Raw genomic sequence first — 19,820 nt, 5'->3', positions numbered from 1 at the left:
AGAAGGAAGTGCAAAAGCTGGTTTGCAGCTAAACCTCAAAAAAACCGAGATTATGGCAACCAGCTTGATTGATAACTGGCAAATAGGGAGAAAATGTAGAAGCAGTGAAAGACTTTGTATTTCTAGGTGTGAAGATTACTGCAGATGCTGACTGCAGTCAGGAAATCAGAAGACGCTTAATCCTTGGGAGAAGAGCAATGACAAATCTCGATAAAATAGTGAAGAGCAGAGACATCACACTGACAACAAAGGTCCGCATAGTTAAAGCAATGGTGTTCCCCGTAGTAGCATATTGCTGCAAGAGCTGGACCATAAAGAAGGCTGAGGGAAGGAAGATCGATGCTTTTGAACTGTGGTGTTGGAGGAAAATTCTGGGAGTGCCTTGGACTGCAAGAAGATCAAACCAGTCCATCCTCCAGGAAATAAAGTCAGACTGCTCACTTGAGGGAACGATATTAAAGGCAAAACTGAAATACTTTGGCCACATAATGAGAAGACAGGACACCCTGGAGAAGGTGCTGATGCTAGGGAGAGTGGAAGGCAAAAGGAAGAGGGGCCGACCAAGGGCAAGATGGATGGATGATATTCTAGAGGTGACGGACTCATCCCTGGGGGAGCTGGGGGTGTTGACGACCGACAGGAAGCTCTGGCATGGGCTGGTCCATGAAGTCACGAAGAGTCGGAAGCGACTAAACAAATAAACAACACCACAAAGCGACATGTTCTGTAGCAGATCTAAAGACCATGATATATACCTTAGCAAAAAAATGTTGTTTTTGTTGTTGTTATATAACATTGCATAATCTTTTCCCTTATGTCCTTGGGATATAAACAGATTCCATTTGAGAACTGTATCGAGCACAATTTCGTTCTCTATTTTTAATAAGCCATCTGCATCAAAATGAAACTTGCAAAGCTGGAAAATCAAGAACCAGAAACATAACTGTAGCAATACCACCTGGAAATGCTGCCTGTGGACAGAACTCACTGCATGAAATACTCCTTGAAGATAGATGTGGGAATCCTGGAATCTCCTGGTGATGGTGCACTTCCACAGACAAGCCACTATATCTGTCATGACTGATATGGTAACTTTCACTCCCCCCACCCATTCTCAACATTCATCTGTGGTGATTTGGAGGCTATAACAAAAGCAGCACAGGTGGATCTCTTTTCTTCTGCCACTTGAGAGCCCCTTTAAATGTATGTTTTACTAGAAAGATCACAGCAACTGGGAGAGATCTGCGCCATATAAGAAAATTGGCATGGCTACTGTCCCACTCCCAAATGCTCTACTGCGGGGTTTCTCATCCAGGGTTCCATGGAACCCTAGGGTTCCATGAGAGGTCACTAGCGGTTCCCTGGGAGATCATGATTTATTTAAAAAATTATTTCAATTTGGGCAACTTCACATTAAAGAGGTAAGTTTCATTCTTTATTTTTAGTTTAAGAACACTGTTAGTGCATATATACAGGCCTACACATGAAATGAATATAGTAATTTTGTAACTTCTGGCCTACTGTAATTTTGAACATGCAGGGGTCCCCCGAGGCCTGAAAAATATTTCAAGGGTTCCTCCAGGGTCTAAAGGTTGAGAAAGGCTGCTGTACTGTATATATTAGCAAGATGTTTGTTGTTTATTCGTTTAGTTGCTTCCGACTCTTCGTGACTTCATGGACCAGCCCACGCCAGACCTTCCTGTCGGTCGTCAACACCCCCAGCTCCCCCAGGGACGAGTCCGTCACCTCTAGAATATCATCCATCCATCTTGCCCTTGGTCGGCCCCTCTTCCTTTTGCCTTCCACTCTCCCTAGCATCAGCACCTTCTCCAGGCTGTCCTGTCTTCTCATTATGTGGCCAAAGTATTTCAGTTTTGTCTTTAATATCATTCCCTCAAGTGAGCAGTCTGGCTTTATTTCCTGGAGGATGGACTGGTTTGATCTTCTTGCGGTCCAAGGCACTCTCAGAATTTTCCTCCAACACCACAGTTCAAAAGCATCGATCTTCCTTCGCTCAGCCTTCCTTATGGTCCAGCTCTCGCAGCCATATGTTACTACAGGGAACACCATTGCTTTAACTATGCAGGCCTTTGTTGTCAGTGTGATGTCTCTGCTCTTCACTATTTTATCGAGATTTGTCATTGCTCTTCTCCCAAGGATTAAGTGTCTTCTGATTTCCTGACTGCAGTCAGCATCTGCAGTAATCTTTGCACCTAGGAATACAAAGTCTTTCACTGCTTCTACATTTTCTCCCTCTATTTGCCAGTTATCAATCAAGCTGGTTGCCATAATCTTGTTTTTTTTCAGGTTTAGCTGCAAGCCAGCTTTTGCACTTTCTTCTTTCACCTTCATCATAAGGCTCCTCAGTCCCTCTTCACCTTCAGCCATCAAAGTGATATCATCTGCATATCTGAGATTGTTAATGTTTCTTCCAGAGATTTTAACTCCAGCCTTGGATTCCTCAAGCCCAGCTTGTCGCATGATGTGTTCTGCATACAAGTTGAATAGGTAGGGTGAGAGTATACAGCCCTGCCGTACTCCTTTCCCAATCCTAAACCAGTCAGTTGTTCCGTGGTCTGTTCTTACTGTTGCTACTTGGTCGTTATACAGATTCTTCAGGAGGCAGACAAGATGACTTGGTATCCCCATACCGCTAAGAACTTGCCACAATTTGTTATGGTCCACACAGTCAAAGGCTTTAGAATAGTCAATAAAACAGAAATAGATGTTTTTCTGAAACTCCCTGGCTTTTTCCATTATCCAGCGGATATTGGCAATTTGGTCCCTAGTTCCTCTGCCTTTTCTAAACCCAGCTTGTACATCTGGCAATTCTCGCCCCATGAACTGCTGAAGTCTACCTTGCAGGATCTTGAGCATTACCTTACTGGCATGTGAAATGCGTGCCACTGTTCAATAGTTTGAACATTCTTTTGTGTTTTCCTTTTTTGGTATGGGGATATAAATTGATTTTTTCCAATCTGATGGCCATTCTTGTGTTTTCCAAATTTGCTGGCATATAGCATGCATTACCTTGACAGCATCATCTTGCAAGATTTTGAACAGTTCAGCTGGGATGCCATCATCTCCTGCTGCCTTGTTATTAGTAATGCTTCTTAAGGCCCACTCAACCTCACTCTTCAGGATGTCTGGCTCTAGCTCACTGATCACACCGTGAAAGCTATCCCTGATATTGTTATCCTTCCTATACAGGTCTTCTTTATATTCTTGCCACCTTTTCTTGATCTCTTCTTCTTCTGTTAGGTCCTTGCCATCTTTGTTTTTGATCATGCCCATTTTTGCCTGGAATTTACCTCCAATGTTTCTAATTTTCTGGAAGAGGTCTCTTGTCCTTCCTATTCTATTGTCTTCTTCCACTTCCGCGCATTGCTTGTTTAAAAATAATTCCTTATCTCTTCTGGCTAACCTCTGGAATTTTGCATTCAATTGGGCATATCTCCCCCTATCACTGTTGCCTTTTGCTTTCCTTCTTTCTTGGGCTACTTCTAGTGTCTCAGCAGACAGCCATTTTGCCTTCTTGGTTTTCTCTTTCTTTGGGATGTATTTTGTTGCCACCTCCTGAACAATGCTGCCAACTTCTGTCCAGAGTTCTTCCGGGACCCTATCTACTAAGTCCAGTCCCTTAAATCAATTCTTCACCTCCACTGCATATTCCTTAGGAATATTAGTGAGCTCATATCTAGCTGATCTGTGGGTCTTCCCTAATCTCTTTAGTCTGATCCTAAATTGTGCAAGAAGAAGTTCGTGATCTGAACTACAGTCAGCTCCAGGTCTTGTTTTTACCGACTGTATAGATGTCCGCCACCTTTGACTGCAAAGGATGTAATCAATCTGATTTCAGTGTTGTCCATCTGGTGAAGTCCATGTATAAAGCCGTCTCTTAGGTTGTTGGAAGAGAGTGTTTGTTATGCAGAGTGAATTGTCTTGGAAAAATTCTATCAGCCTATGTCCTGCTTCATTTTGTTCTCCCAGGCCATACTTACCTGTAATTCGAGGTGTCGTTTGACTGCCCACCTTAGCATTCCAGTCTCCTGTGATGAAAATAACATCTCTTTTAGGCGTGTTGTTCAGTAGCTGCTGCAGATCCTCATAGAACTGCTGTACTTCAGTTTCTTCAGCATCTGTGGTTGGGGCGTATATTTGGATCACGGTGATGTTAGATGGCTTGCCCTGAATTCGAATTGAGATCATTCTGTCGTTTTTTGGGCTGTATCCAAGCACTGCTTTAGCCACTTTACTATTAATTATGAAGGCTACTCCATTTCTTCTGTGGTCCTCTTGTCCACAGTAGTAGATCTGGTGGTCATTTGATGTGAAGTAGCCCATTCCAGTCCATTTCAGTTCACTGACGCCCAGAATGTCTATCTTTAATCTTGACATCTCACCAATAACCACATCCAATTTGCCCTGGCTCATAGATCTTACATTCCAGGTTCCAATGGTGTGCTGATCCTTAGAACATCGGATTCGCCGTTCACCACCAGCACCGTCGGCCGCTAGCCGTCCTTTCGGCTTTGAGCTAGCTGCGTCATCACGTCTGGAGCTAGTTGAGCTCATCCTCTGTTCCTCCCCAGTAGCATTTTGACCATCTTCCGACCTGGGGGTCTCATCTTCCGATGGTATACCGACATATCTCTGGTTGTACTGATCCATTTAGTTTTCACGGCAAGAATACTGGGGTGGGTTGCCATTACCTTCCCCAGGGATCGCATTTAGTCTGACCTCTCTGTCATGACCTTCCCGTCTTGGGTGGCCCTTCACGGTTTAGCTCATGGCATCATTGAGGTGCTCAAGCTCCAGCACCACGACAAGGTAACGATCCTTTGCTGAAGTTAGCAAGATGAACAGTACATAATTGCACTGCCTCCAATTAGTGACTGCCAAATTAACATCTTTAAGAATGAGGTATGCTTAACAAATGGCAATGAGAAAATGACGTCCTCCTGATGTATGAGACTTGATTGCATTCTATTCACTTGTCAGCAGAAATTAGAACTTCCAGATTCTAGATTAGTTAGAACACCCTTAAGAAGCCAGAAATGACCGGGGTCTCAGACCACACTCCAGAGTCTTTGGATGCATGTACCTCATGCATTTCCTGCTTATTCAATAATACATTCACCTGCTCCACATCCTGCCTGTCTAGGTAGCTGTGTTAAAAGGGCTGTAGCCCTCAGGTCAAGCAGAGGTCAAGGAAGCAGACGAAAGAGTACAGAAGCCAGATTAGTAGGTTAGAAAATGAGTTTCCTGGAGGCACAGTACTAGAAAAATCCCGTGATGCAAACAGTGCAATGTAGGTCTCTGAAGGATACTAAAATCTTAATGTTATTTCTAGAACAGATCCTCAACAAGAAAATGATATATTGAGGCCACTAAAAAAAATAGAAACATGTAAACTGGTTGTTCAGAGAATGTTTTTCAGACAGTTTACAAAATGTTTTAAAACCTAGGATCTAATATGTTAAAACTTAAAAAAAAAAGCTGAACACCAAAACAGCTTTCAAAAATATGTCAATTCAACACATAGAACAAATAATTAAACAGGCAAAGGGTAGCAGAAACTACAATATCAGAAATGAGTTAATCTAAAAGCTCCTTTGCCATATAAACTGAAAGGCTATATTAAAGGACCCAGAAAGATAAAAGTGTCATTACTTTGATTTAAAAAAAAAAGTAGTGCCAAGCATGACTCTGGGAGACACCAGCACAGGCAAGTTTATTGCAGAGCAGTGTTTTGACAACATGGTTAAACAGTACAAAGATCTGCAATGGATACTGTAGTTTGCTGAGAGCCATACCAATAACACCCTTCTTCCCCCTCTTCTCCCCATGCCCACTGGAGGCCCTCCAGGCTATTATCAGAGGTGGACACAAATTTAAGGGGAACAGCTCAGCTTTGGCCATCAGGCATCCCAAAAAAGAGATCTAGGAAGAAACACACACACACTTTCTCTCACACACAAATGCATCTGTGGGCCAAACACATACTATATATGACTTGTGCTTTTTTTAAAATGCACCATTTATTTGGCTACTTTTGGGGGTAGTAGTAGTACAGAAAAACTAACTATGGGAATGCAATCCAGCATTAAAGATCCATCCTCCCTGCTGCTTATTGAAGAAATCAGTTTGTTTCTAAGCCTACTCTGTTAGCTCTCCTTGGAGAAATTTGGCCCAAAAGCCTTTTCATCTGGTCCAATCTCTTTCAAGCCTGCAGCTCTCACCCCAGCATTCACCAGGATGCTTGCCAGTGTTTGGTGGTTATAATCCCAGGGTAAATAATCTCCACCTCTTCCTACCAACCATCTCACACAATATCAGTCCTAGTTTTATAGCATATCAGATGAAAATTGGGGGGTGGGGTGAGGTAAGAAAGAGGAATCTAGGACTTTTTAAAGTCACTAGTTCATTTCCTCTCACTGCTATTGCATTGTGGAATTACCTATTTCTCAGGCCAAGCTTAAACAGTGATGCAGGTTTCTTAGGACCTAAATGAATAAGCATTTTGTCAGTTAGTTCTCCTTGATATTTCCAATCATGGGGTAATCTGCAACACCATGATCTATATGGATTTTCCCCTGAAATATTGAGATGCGAGACTACTAGTCTAGAAGCAAAACTCTTGCCCAACCAGAATCCAAGGCCATTGAGAGAGAAAACACAAAGAGAAAGCACTAAGGTACTTTTTTTTGGAGGGGGGACACAAAATAACCAAGTCATACTTTTATTGCTTGGATTAAGAATCTGGCTGCTAAAATGGGTGTCAACTGTTATATTAGATAAGAACAGAAGGGATTACTGTGTATCAAATCCACAACTAACATATATTATATCATATAATATAACATAATGTAATAAGGTAATATATCTTATCAAAAATATCAAGAATGCAGATGCTGAAACTACGCAGTTCAGATTGTGAAGTAGTGTGTTGCATGGGTGTACCGAGGTGCAGTTATAACCACTTGTATCGCCATTCTGAACCAATTGCAGCTTCCAGGTGGTTTTGAAGGATAGCCCCATGTACAGCACATGCACTAATCCATGAAGGAGGTGAATAGGACACGAGTTTCTACCAACAGGGCCACACAATCCAGGAACTGGTCAACGGTGTACAAGATGAATCTGTTCTTCCCACAGGAGCTAAGAGTCCAAGAGGACACCCAAACTGCACACCAAATCTGTCTATGGGAGTGTAATTCCATCCAGTATCAGGGGACAAAAAAATCCACAACCACTTGGTCTTGCTCAGGTTGAACCAAAGCCTGTTTTTCCCCATCCAGACCCCCACTGCCTTAAGACACTGAAAAAGAATCTTCATAGCATCACCTGGTCAGCTCAAGTAGAGATTTATAACTGAGTATCATCAAGCTGCACTGGCAACAGTTTGCTTCCAGGTGCAATTGCACAGTGCTGGTAATTACCTATACAGGTAGTCCTCGTTTAATGACCACTTGTTCAGTGACCATTTGAACTCACAATGGTGCTGAACAAGTGGTACTTACGACCAATCCTTGAAGTTCCAGCCATTGCAGCGCCCCTGCAGTCATGTGATCATGATCCAGGTGCTTGGCAACTGGCCCAGATTTCTAACCGCCACAGCACCCTGCAATCACTTGATCGTGATTTGTGACCTTCCCTGCCGGCTTTCCACAAGCAAAGTCAATCAGGAAGCTGGCAGGAATTTGGAAGTTGTGGTCACATGAGGTCCTCATTTAATGACCTGTGATGATTTTCTTAATGAGGTAACTAGGGACTGCCAGAACTGCTATCATAAGTGGTGCAGTCACATGATGTTGTACTTCACAACCGCATCGCTTAGCAATGGAAATTCCAGTCCCAATTACCATTGTTAAGCAAAGACTACCTATAAAGCCCTTTGTGACATGGGGCCTGGTTCTTTGTGGGACATCTGTTTTCAATTACTTCTGCCTTTCTGAGAAAATCTGATAGAGTGGGCATGCTCCAAGTCCTGTCATCTGATGGGACCTGGAAGACATGCCTTCTCTGTCACTACAGCTGCCCAATAGAACAGCATACCCACTGAGATTCAGGTGGCCCTAACCTTCCTGCCTTTTGGAAGGCATTAAAGACCTGTTTTTTTTCATCACGCATAGGGTCTAGGACCACTACAATCTGTTGGATGAGTTTTTTCCTGCGGCTTTATGTATCTCTATGTCTCTGTTTCAGCTTATGTTTTTATGCCTCTTTTATTGTGTGAACTTATTGAATTTATTATGATTTTTAAATTATGTATGCTGTCCTCAGTTATGTTCCGAGTAGCTCTATGAATAAAATAAATCAATCAGCCAGTTGATGAAACCTGACCCCATACTGACAAATGACCTCACCCAGTGATTTCATGTACATGTTAAGTAAGAGCAGAAAGAGAACACAGTCCTGAGGATGGCATTTGGCAGCGGTCCTGGGCTAGATCTCTCCCCCCGCAACATGACTAGAATGGCCCTGGAGGAAGGAGAACCACCGCAAGACTGCACCTCCCACTCCTCAACCCTTAAGCCAATCCAGAAGGAAACCAGGATCAAAAATAGCTGAGAGAAGAAGGAGGGCTAGAATGGATGCAGTGCCTCCATCTCAATTCCAATTGAGGATCTTGCCAGAGAAGCAGGTCATAAATTGTCTTACATCATGCCGGAGTCCGGGAGACACAATAATTGTATTAAGTGACTAGAAACAAAGTTTCAACTGAATGCTAAGAAAAACACTTCCATGATATGAATGGGCTGAAAGAGGAAGCAAGTAAACAGAGAGATTTAAGTTCCCTTTGTTGGATGTATTCAAGCAGAGGCTGGATAAACTTTTGTCAAGGATGCCTGTATTTGTATTCCCACACTGAGCAAGGGTAGGACTTGATGACCTAAATGGCCCCTTCCAATTCTATGATCATTATCAAACTTCAGGACAAGCTCACACTGCTCCTCTTCCAATACTAGCTGCAAGCACAGATACTATCATTTATAAAGCAACTTTTAATTTACTAAATGCTTTACACAGAGGAAACCAAAAAATTTTTCCTATTCCTTTTTGTTTACCTCACTGTTTACCATTCCTACTTGGAGCACCATTTCCAGGTATGTTGGAATATAGGGGAAATAATTTATACTGCATTTACATAAAAGGACAACAACTCTGTGTTGCAAATAGTCCCATCCTGAAAACATTTTTTTTTTAATTTAGACAAAAATTATTCACAATACTCAGCTTTCACAACTTGTCAACCTAGGCTACCAATTTCACCTGAAACAAATCTTGGAGATTTCTTCCTTTCTATAATTATGGGCATCTGACACACTTGTGTGTGCATATAAGCAAGTTTATGCACAAATACACATATATCTTGCCAGAAGCCACATGCCAAAAGAAGGTTGGACCTGGAGAAAAAAGTGGTTAAATAAAATTATAAAACTGATTAAAGTTGCTATAAAATAAAATAGCTCACTTACAGAATTGATCTCAGTCTGCATATAAAAACCGGAGGAGGAAGGGAGGGAGGAATGAAGGAAAAAAACTAGGATGGAGCTAGGTTAAGAGGAACAGAGGGTTGTACACTAAGCAAGAAAAGGATATTTGAAAAATAAAACCGGATGGACATGATGCAAGAAGGTGACTAAACAGGGAAGTATAGAAAAGGAAAGAAGAAAAAAGAAATTCTGCTTTTGTATTACAAAGAGGGTGAGTATTCAAAGTCAAACAGACTCTTCTGAAGGCAGGATGTTTGAAATCATTTGCATCTTTCACTTATTAACCATAGGACTGACTACTTCAGTCCACAGTTAATTATTTAAGAAGGAGAATTGTCTTTCTACTGCAGATTAATAAACGTACCAAGTAATTCTGATTTTAGTCCAGCATACAATATACAATGTTATGTACAAAACTTATGTAACAATCATAGAATTGGAAGGGGCCATTTAGGTCATTAAATGTTATGTACAAAGCAGTGCATAAGAGCTGGAATGCACATTTTTCCCATATTTTTTGTGGCTGGTCAGCTTACTTTAGTTATGGGTGGAATGGTTTGGGGTTGTATTTTGGCTGCTGTATGATCAGATCAGAGTAAGTCTATCTGCAAGGAATTTGGACAAGTTACGGACACAGTGAAGCTGTGAACTAATGATTGGAAGCAAGCCTGAAATCATTTACTATCATGAAGACCTCAACATTCTTAGGAAGACTCAGAGTTAGAGTCAGAACTGGAGCTGGAGCAGCTGGCATTCGGTGACCAACCTGGAGAGATTCACAGCAGCATGGATAAAGAGTTGTGAGTGCAACATGACAGCTGCCATTGCTGCTTATCAGCCTGGCTTGTAGCAGAGGGGCTGTCACCACTAGATCTGAAATCCAGCTAGAAGGACTGTCACCAAGAGAACTGATTTTGTTGAATCAGTGGTCAGGATAGTGGCGACAGGAGACATTTGGACTGGTTGGTGGAGTATGTAAGACTTTAAAAATTATTTCATCTTTCCAGCAGATACAGAATGAGGAAGGCAAAGCTGGGGACTATGTAGCACTAGTACTTCATGCTTCACTGCACCAAGCAGAGGGAGGAGGGTACCTGATATTCCTCTCCACTCAGGTTGGCTGGGAAAATTGTAATGAGAAGAGTTGTTATTTACCAACACCATTGTGATGCCAAATACCAGAGAAGGGAGCCCAAGTGTCTAGATATTTGAAGTCCTATGGATTTCCTGTCCAGCCTGTGGCCTTTATGGCTATCCCCATTGTAAAGAGTAAAGAAAATGATCTTGACAGAAATATTCAAGAACCGTTACCTAGGCAAAGAGGGCCAAAACACTCTTTAAGACCAGGGAAGCAAGATAATATTCAGGAGCAGCTCAGGCATACACCTCCCTGATTCACTGGGTTGTAAGAAGGAGGGAAGGTAAAGCACAATCAGACTTGCAAGGTTCTGTTATTATAGCCTACTGTAACAAAGCATAGTTCTAGTCTTCCTGTGGGATTGATTTTCTGGTCTAGTCTATCTAGCAGAGCTGACACTGTTTACCATCCATACTCTCTTCCTAATGGAAAGTTTATCCTGCTCTATATCCAGGTTAGAAGGATATGGGGTGTGAGCTAGTAGATGGCCACACAGGTGCAGGAGTAGAATAGGGTCTCCCAATCTGAGATGGAGAGGCTCCCCCAAAGGCTTTCAGGATACTGGTTGTACAGAAGGCGAGGGGTAGTTAATTATGTGAAGTGTCAGTGTGAATGGTGTCACCAGGTCACTGGTCTTCACATTTTTCTGTGGTTATAATGTCTGAATGAGTTAATTGTAGTTGGCTGTTGGTCTATGGTGTAGGATGGGAGGTGATAGTGGGAAGGGAGTAGATTTCAACGACTGAGGCTGAGGAAGACACATTGAGGGATGAGAGGTAGGCCATTCTAGGGGAAGGGAGACTGACACAAAATTATCAATCTCAACCTCTACGCTAGCTGCTCCAAACCTAAGTCCTGGTGGCCAGATTGCTTATGGCCTCAGATTGACCATAAATGCCAGATGTATCTGTAATAAGACAATGCTCATATATAATCTGGTAGAGGATGAGCAGGCAGATTGCTCATTATTGTTTTCAATATTGAAAATGAGCTGGGCAAGGGCATTAATATTGCCTTTTCAGAAATTTGCTTAGTAGGGTTTTAGGTTCTTCATCAATCATAATGCCAGGGCCAGGGAGAAGGGGTGGTGCTGCTGTATAAAGATGACTTGCCTATCAGTGGCATTAGCAGGCTACTGGCTAGCTGCCTTTTTAGGATTACTGAGCTGATTTTAATGATTATGCTGTTTTATGGTCTTACTATGTTTTAAATATATTATTGTCCCATGGACACTTTATTCTTTGAAATCACTGAGAGTCGTAAGATTGCAGCATTCTAAAAACTAACAAATAAATAAATCCTTCATCTCATGGCATACAGCTTCCTTCTATGTACTATACATATGTCCAGGATTTATGTGCTTCGTATCTTTAAAGGGTAAAGTTTATAATTCAACTGAAAAGCAAACTAATACTGAAGTTTTCTGTGCCTTACTGAAATTTCAGGAGTTGAGGGGAAGAATGGTCTTGGGATTCTTGAAACTGTTTGTGTGGTATGTGTGTGTTGGAGGGTGGGGGGAGAGAATAGCTCTGGAATTTTCAGAAAGTGTTTGTTTCCAGCAATAAGGTATTTACTTGTTAACAAATGAAGATATTATAAAAGTGGGAAGGCATTTCTTTAAGTCACAGAAAAGCAAAAGCCTACATCTAGAGTATCTTCTCTCTCCTCTCCCTGATCCAAGTACTCCAGCATTTTTGGGATGAAGAGATGGATCTGTGGAATACAGATTCTAAAACAGTTAAACTATAGGCATTTTGGTAATTAGCAAAAACTAGCATAGATTCAGGAATGCGATTATGGCAGACACACACATCCACAGATAAAGGGCAGGCTGGAATAGATATGAAAAGAATATGATTATTCAATTCTATTAATAACCAGAAGAAGAAATCATTGGTCTGTGTACATAGTCCAAATGATATTTCATCTTTCCTTTTCACATTCTTCTGATTCAGTGTTTCATCTCTCTGTTTTAAATAATATACCCACCCTCCCCCCAAAAAGCTTAAGGCACTCAGTGGGGAAAAAAGCCTATTGTGTGCAAGTAAAAATTCTAATCTGTTAGAAGATGGAGCTGATTTATCTAGAGGGCAAAGCAGGTTGGAACTAGTGAGCTCTGGAAATGAAAAGAGAACCCATAGCCAGGTGCCAAGAACATTTTGGGGAGGAAGGATCAACTACCTGATGCCGTAAGGGAAGGCAGAAATGCTATTATCTTTTCGTATTATCTATTATATTATATTTTTTATATTTTTTTTCATTTCATATCACTCTTCCTAAACAGCTCAGGCAGTTTACCCTGAAATTTAAACCATGCAAATACGCTAAAACTAAAAAAGATTAAAATCATAGAAATCATGGGGAACCACTAAATCAGTGTTTTTCAAACTTAGCAACTTTAAGATGTGTGGACTTCAACTCCCAGAATTCCCCAGCCAGCATGCTTCAATATATTGAAGTCCATGTATCTTAAAGTTGCCAAGTTTGAAAAATACTGTACTAAATGTTATTAAGAACCAGGTTTAATTTTTTTTAAAAAAAGAATCTTTATAGTTCTCTTGAAGGCCTCTAAGAAAGATCCCTCCTCATATGTAAAGAGATATTCCACAATGTGAGTGACAACCAAGAAAGCCTGGTTCCAAGTCTCCACCAGAGAAGTTGATGGCACCTGAAGACATATGGCTTTAATGAGTGCTGGGGAATCATGCAGAGAAAGGCATTTTCTCAAATAATCCAGGCTTCAAATAAGCATTATTTGTATTTTGGCCAGAAAACCACAGGCAGCTGATACAATTGTTTATAATACAATTTCTCCTAGTAGTCCAGAGACCAACTAGTTGAACTAGTTGAAGTTTTGTACTAGTTAAAGTTTCCAAATTGCATTCATAGATAGCCCCATGCAGGCTGCATTACAGTAGTGCAGTCTGGATGGTACCAGTCAATGCACCAGTGTTCTGAGGTCACTCTGTTCAAGGAAAAGGCATCACACTCAAGGATAGCTGGTGAAACACACTCTGGTCTCTTCCTCAGTCTGAGACACCAGGTTGAGAGAAGTAAGAAAACAAGAAGAACATCAAGTGCCCCTCATATCAGGCTTTCTCAACTAGGGTTCTGCGGCACCCTAGGGTTCCATGAGAGGTCACTAGGGGTTCCCTGGGAGATCATGATTTAAAAAATCATTTCAAATTCCAGCAACTTCACATTAAAGAGGTAAGTTTCATTCTTTATTTTTAGTTTAAGAACACTGTTAATGCATGTATACAGGCCTACATGAAACAACTGTAATAATTTTGTAACTTCTGGCCTATATTTGAGCCTGAATGTGCAGGGGTTCTCTGAGGCCTGAAAACTATTTCAGGGGTTCCTCTAGGGTCAAAAGGTTGCGAAAGGCTGCCTTATATATTTCAAGTAACTTTTAAATCACAGCCATAGGAAAATACATACATTTCAAAATAAACACCAACATTCACCAAGTATTCAATCACTGGATAAAAGAAACATTTCAAAAGTTCCCAGCACTGCTTCAATTCTCCTCAGATTCAACATAAATTAGGCATCTTGTTTTCACTACTTTTTTTAAGGCAGTAAGCAATCTTTAAAGTTTTCCCTGGGAAATCAAGGATAATATCCAAGACAGTATGCATTAAAGGAAAGGAATGGAAAAAACCAAAATATTTTGACTTGCCACCATCTCTGCACTTTAGTCTAAGATATTTGGTGCTGTATCAGGAGTAGGGACAGGCAAACTCAGGAAAATTGCAGAAAGAATACGGGACAAAAAACAAACTGCACTGAGTGTGCAGAGGTGAGAGACAAAGATACAGTGTCTCTCCTCTGTGCTGTTAATACTACACGGCCGTATTTGAAAATGCATTGTCCTACATCTGGATGCATGCTCATTACGAAGCCAAACTCATGAGTATACTCAATGCAAAGGTTTCCTCTTCACAGCTCCCAAAAAGTATTCATTACTCCTAGAGCAGTGTCACCAGATGACAACCATACTGGGTTCTCACAGATAGGCTTTTCAAAATAAATGATTCATTTTGCACTTCCCACATTCACAGCAGAGATATCCAGACTGCAATACAGTAACTGCATGTTTTTATGTATTTGCATTTTTAAATTTCTTGCTGCTGTGAGTGCTGTTCATATGCAGTAACAGTTTTACTATTACTTTCAGTAAGAGTTCAATAAATTTCCAGAGTAGAATTAGCACTTTTAGGACCAAGAAATGGCATGTTTATATGAGAGACATTTTGCAACTGACATACTGATCTTTCTGAGATATGAAATACAGGCAAACATCAAAAGTGGTAAGGTATTAACTAATTCAACTAAAGTTTTACACCATGTAGAATTTGTGAGGCATACTGGGCTGAAAGAAAGTGAATAATCTAACATCACTCATTAAGCTTCCATGGTTGATGAAGTCACAACCTGAGTTTCTCTGATCCTAATCCACCACTCTGGCTAGGCATGCAGGGGGGCAGGGGGAGTTTCTATATATAGATGAGAGAGAACAGGCAAATAGAATGGGGTGTGTATAATACAAGCCACCCCCGTATTTGATTGTTATGTATGGAGAACAGATACAAGTTTCTTCCAGAATGGCTAGTAAGAGGTCAAAACTAGAAGTTACTTTTATAAGATCATGTTGGGAGAGTAGAAAGGACTCTGATCTCTATGGTATACTATCATTCATCCTAAAATTAAAAATACTGTAATTCAACACAAAGTTGTTTAAATTATAAGAAGGTTTATAAAAAAAGAGCCAGTTTGGTGTAGTTGTTAAGGTGCTGGGCTAGAAACTAGGAGGCCCTGAGTTCTAGTCCTCCCTTAGACATGTAAGCCAGTTGGGTGACTTTGAGTCACTCTCTCTCAGCCCAAACTACCTCACAGGCTTGTTACTGAGAGGAAAATAAGAGGCAGGAGTATTAGGTATGTATGCTGCCTTGAGTTGACAAAAAATAAAGGCAGGATAAATCAAACAAATAAATACATGCAGACATGGTCATAAACTTCTAAAAACATATCATGCAATGGCAATCTGTCATGCTGCTGTCTATCAAAAAACAAAAAATGGATTTCACTAAGCTGTGTGATTTTATCCAACTTATAGAACTAAATAAGCTGTTAAGCATTTTATGGATAATATTATGCTCATTAAAGGTTCCCAATTACTGAAAAGAAACCAACTGTGTGCAATATATTTATAGCACTGTGTATGACCGACAGGAAGCTCTGGCGTGGGCTGGTCCATGAAGTCACGAAGAGTCGGAAGCGACTAAACGAATAAACAACAAATACATATAGATAGACCATGTGTAATTAGGTCTGTTATCTTTATAACTTGAAGGAACTGTGTATTAGCTTCTACACTTTAATCACCCTTGGCAGAGTGACAGCAGTTAAATTCTTGGCAGAAAGTAAGTTTGCAAAGAACAAAACCACACCACTAGCATATTAGCTAGGGAATATTGGCACTTAGCCTGGAGGGTGGATGAGTATGACATGCAGCCCCTTGCAATACAATATTCAACCAAAGCTTGAAGATGGTATTAAATCCTCCATACTAAACAGTTTGTAAATAATGCCCCCAATTTTTCTTAATCATTTGAAAACATGTCCCGCAGTCTCATGCAATAATTCATAAAATCTCTATTACCTGTTCCACTCATGCTGGGATTTGCTCTTTTTGTTCAAAAGGAATCCAAGGTGGGATCTACTTTTATTTTGCTTCACAGGAATTTAAAAATTTAAGAAACACACTCAGCACATGTCAAGCATAGGTAACACTTATTGTCTTATACATATATGCTCTGATTCCATTTGACAAAATATTCCATCATTATTTTGTTCCAGTAGCGTTTAAAAACTAAGAATTCATGAATATGCCCAAAATTTTACAAGTTATATCCAAATTAATATTAATCCACATAACTCAATACCACTGGTATTAAATTCTACATCTGCTTGATAAACTCACGTTATAAAAAAAAAGGAACACTGCTCTCACTTTCTAGTCACAGAGTCTTTAAATATATTTTATATATTTGTATATATGATATATAACTCTCTCTATATATATACACATATATATGAAACAACACTCATGGGCCTGCTCCACAGGGCAGGTGCTGTGACAAAGAAGGTATGACTCCTAGGTCCCACAAGATGACCCTGCCTAATAAAGAGGACCTGGAATACGCCAACCTTGCTGGTTCTAGTACGGCAAGCTAAGACAATTGGAGACAGGTGATTGTACTTTGATCTCACATATTTTAAATCTGAAATAAGTCTCATCAATTGTTAAGCTGTATGTATGTACCCTTAGGCATGAAAGCTGGCTGGGTGACCCTGGGCCAGTCACTCTCTCTCAGCCCAACTCACCTCACAGGGTTGCTGTGGTGGGGAAAATAGGAGGAGGAAGGAGTATTAGGTATGTTCCCCGCCTTGAGTTATTTATAAAAATAATAAAGGCAGGTTAGAAAATAAATAGGAAGAAATGCAAGAGAACTCAGAAGAACTTAGTGTTGAGTAAACATACATACATACATATATATATATATATATATATATATAATCATATTGTCAGCATCACCCTAAGAAATGTGTTTCACAGCTACAGAGGCCAATCAAATGCACCTGGGAAACCCACAAACAGGGCATTTGAGAAATGCATCTTTATGCCAAACTTTACAGCTCTATCCCTCAATTTTTATGCCTATTTTTACTTATTAAAGTAAAAACTTTAATATTTAAATTTCTGCTTCTCTTATTAAAGTAGAAATAAGGGACCCATCAAGAAAAGTAGAACTTCATCTTCCTACATGTTGTCCTTCACTGCTCATAAGAATTTATATTTGGGAAACATAACAAAGGAGAATAAAACCATTTATCGTCTGACCCTATACTTCCCTCAAGATTTTGCTTCTAGCTCACCTTTCCTACCACAAGATGATGCAATCACAAGGTGAAGGTGGAGAAATAGATGTCTCCCGAAGTCTCCCACCAAGCATACCATGAACAAAGGACCCTCCTTCACTTCCCAGCTCTGTAGGTTTAGAGCTGCAGCTGCCCCCATCTCACCACCTCTTCCCCCCAACCCCCTTATTAGATGAAACACGCTCCTGAGCTGATACGTTTATTACGGGTAGGGAAACTGGCCTTCCAGCTGTTAATGGGCTCCCCATTTCCACCAGACTCAGGCGGCACCGGACTAGGATTGGAGTTGTAGCTTATTAGTACCCTGATAAACACGAGAGCCTCATCCTAACCTTACCAATTACAGAAATAAGTGGTTTTTTTTCCTTAATAGTACAGCATCACTAATACTTACTTGCTTAAAATGAGAAAAAGGATCACAGATTCCGTGCGTAGGTGAAAACCGCTCCCCAGCCAGAGGAAACTTGCCTCTCAGCCGCCAACCGAGGACCCAGCGTGTGTGAGGAGCTTTCCCAGCCCACTGTATCTTTTAGGGAAAGAGCAGGCAGTGATTGGCTGGAACGGGGGCGTGAGGGGGACGCAGAGGACCAATGAGAAGGCAGTGTCTCAGCGCAGCGAAGTGCGCACATTGCTTCTTCGTCTTGCACAGCGTGCATGTATAAACTCAAGAAAGTGGTAGAGTGGCAGTGATTTGACTGCGCCTGGATTTTCTGATTATTCTGGACAGCTTTCTCGTCAGAGTGTTAAAACGAGTCTATGTTCATAGGAGACATGGTAAAATACAGAACTTTGTAGTTACTCTGAATTTACAGCATCTTTCCACGCCTTCTCCAAGCCAAGCAGCATACAAACTTATTTAAATTCTACAAATGCCTTTTGTCCTGTTAATTATGATTACCACCCCTCCCCCTATGAAGGCTAACGAGATATTTCTCGGATGCCCTGCTCAAAGTTCCCGATTGAGCTTGAATGTTAAAATCCATAATGTCTTGCCTGATCTTGGCTCCGTTTATTAATTCACCGAATATTCACCAGGGACTTTAGGAGACAAGTACAGCAGTATTTGATATTTGATTTAAAGGGTACCGATGATGCACGTCTTTACCTGTTTAGATTTCTTTTGTATACAACTATTGCTAGGCATTTCAAGGATCTTGAGAGACAAAATAAAAATATTTGAATAAGCCTCTTTGGAGAAATGTTAATATCTGGAAGGCACTTTAACCACAGTTAAGTAATAGTTAAATGCCACTTACAAGCATAAAAATATAAGGAGAGCTCACCTGTGCTAGATCGAAGGGCCCATCTAATCAAGTGCTTTATTTCTGTAGAAACAAAGCCCGCGAGCTTGGATGTTAAAGCTACTGATACTGAGGTATATAGCCTTAGGCACTGCAGATAATATGAACCTATCATGACTGGTAGCCATGGATAGTGGGAATGAGTTTGTCTAATGCTCCTCTTAAAGGCTTCCAAGCTGACAGTCTTTACCTCATCTTGAAGTAGCAAATTCCATCATTTACACTTTTTCCACATATCTGCAAAGAAATTCGCACAGATAAAAACCTAGCAAAAGTCAGTTTTATTAAAACTCCAGTGAGGTTGCCTCAGGCTTGCTGTTAACATTTTCAGACGTGTTCTTCTATACTTTTTTCTATTAATCTCTGCCAGCAGCGAGGAATGCAAGCTGCAGGAGTTCCCGGCTGCTTCATTCCAATCGGAAGATGCCCCCGAGGGTTTATTTTAAGGCGCCCGGCTTGGCGTCTCTGGAAAGGCTGGGCTACCTAAGCCGTCGAGAGGGAGGAAGCGGAACTTTTGCGCAAGAGCGGAGAGTGACCCTGGTTCTATTTACATGGAACCGCCCTTCCTTTCTGGCGATTCGCCAGTCATTCTGTGCTGACTCATGACAGGTTCCTTAATTTCTTCACGAGACAGTTTGTGACTCGCTTCTTCCTCTGCTGATTCAACGTTGGATGCAGTTCAAGCAACTTTAAAGGTGCATTGGTAGCACCGCGTTGTTCCCACCTCCCCTTGTGCTCCGTTTCACAAACCACAGAATAGGCAACCTAGTGAAAATTGCCACGTAGTGTAGCTCATTAAAATATATCTATGTCCGTAATAGTTTGTGAACAAGGAAAAACAGACTTCTCTTTGTTGTGGTCTGGAATCTAGGAGAGACTTCTGCATTACTTTTTGATTCACAAACTGTCTACAGGGTTGTGTAATAGCTCAGG

The 19,820-nt window shown here is 40.9% G+C and overlaps 1 protein-coding gene across 3 annotated transcripts in view; it reads right to left on the bottom strand.

Annotated features, from left to right (window-relative positions):
* The window catches only part of LOC134498907 (cystathionine beta-synthase-like protein), a 45,646-nt gene extending 27,542 nt beyond the window's left edge, over positions 1 to 18,104 (bottom strand). The window contains exons 1-2 of one of the 3 annotated variants that reach the window (XM_063305291.1): positions 17,977 to 18,087; positions 16,307 to 16,377 (exon numbers count right to left, since the gene is read on the bottom strand). In XM_063305291.1, coding sequence (XP_063161361.1) covers positions 16,307 to 16,319 — 13 coding nt within the window. In that variant the 5' untranslated portion in view covers positions 16,320 to 16,377; positions 17,977 to 18,087. Of the gene's footprint in view, positions 1 to 16,306; positions 16,378 to 17,976 lie in introns of all 3 variants that reach the window. The other 2 variants (XM_063305292.1, XM_063305293.1) reach the window with 2 other exon arrangements.
* Between the last annotated feature and the right edge of the window lie 1,716 nt (positions 18,105 to 19,820).

The sequence above is a fragment of the Candoia aspera genome, chromosome 5 (genome assembly GCF_035149785.1).
Source record: "Candoia aspera isolate rCanAsp1 chromosome 5, rCanAsp1.hap2, whole genome shotgun sequence".
Lineage (NCBI taxonomy): Eukaryota > Metazoa > Chordata > Lepidosauria > Squamata > Boidae > Candoia > Candoia aspera.
This window is presented reverse-complemented; position numbering and strand designations above follow the sequence as displayed.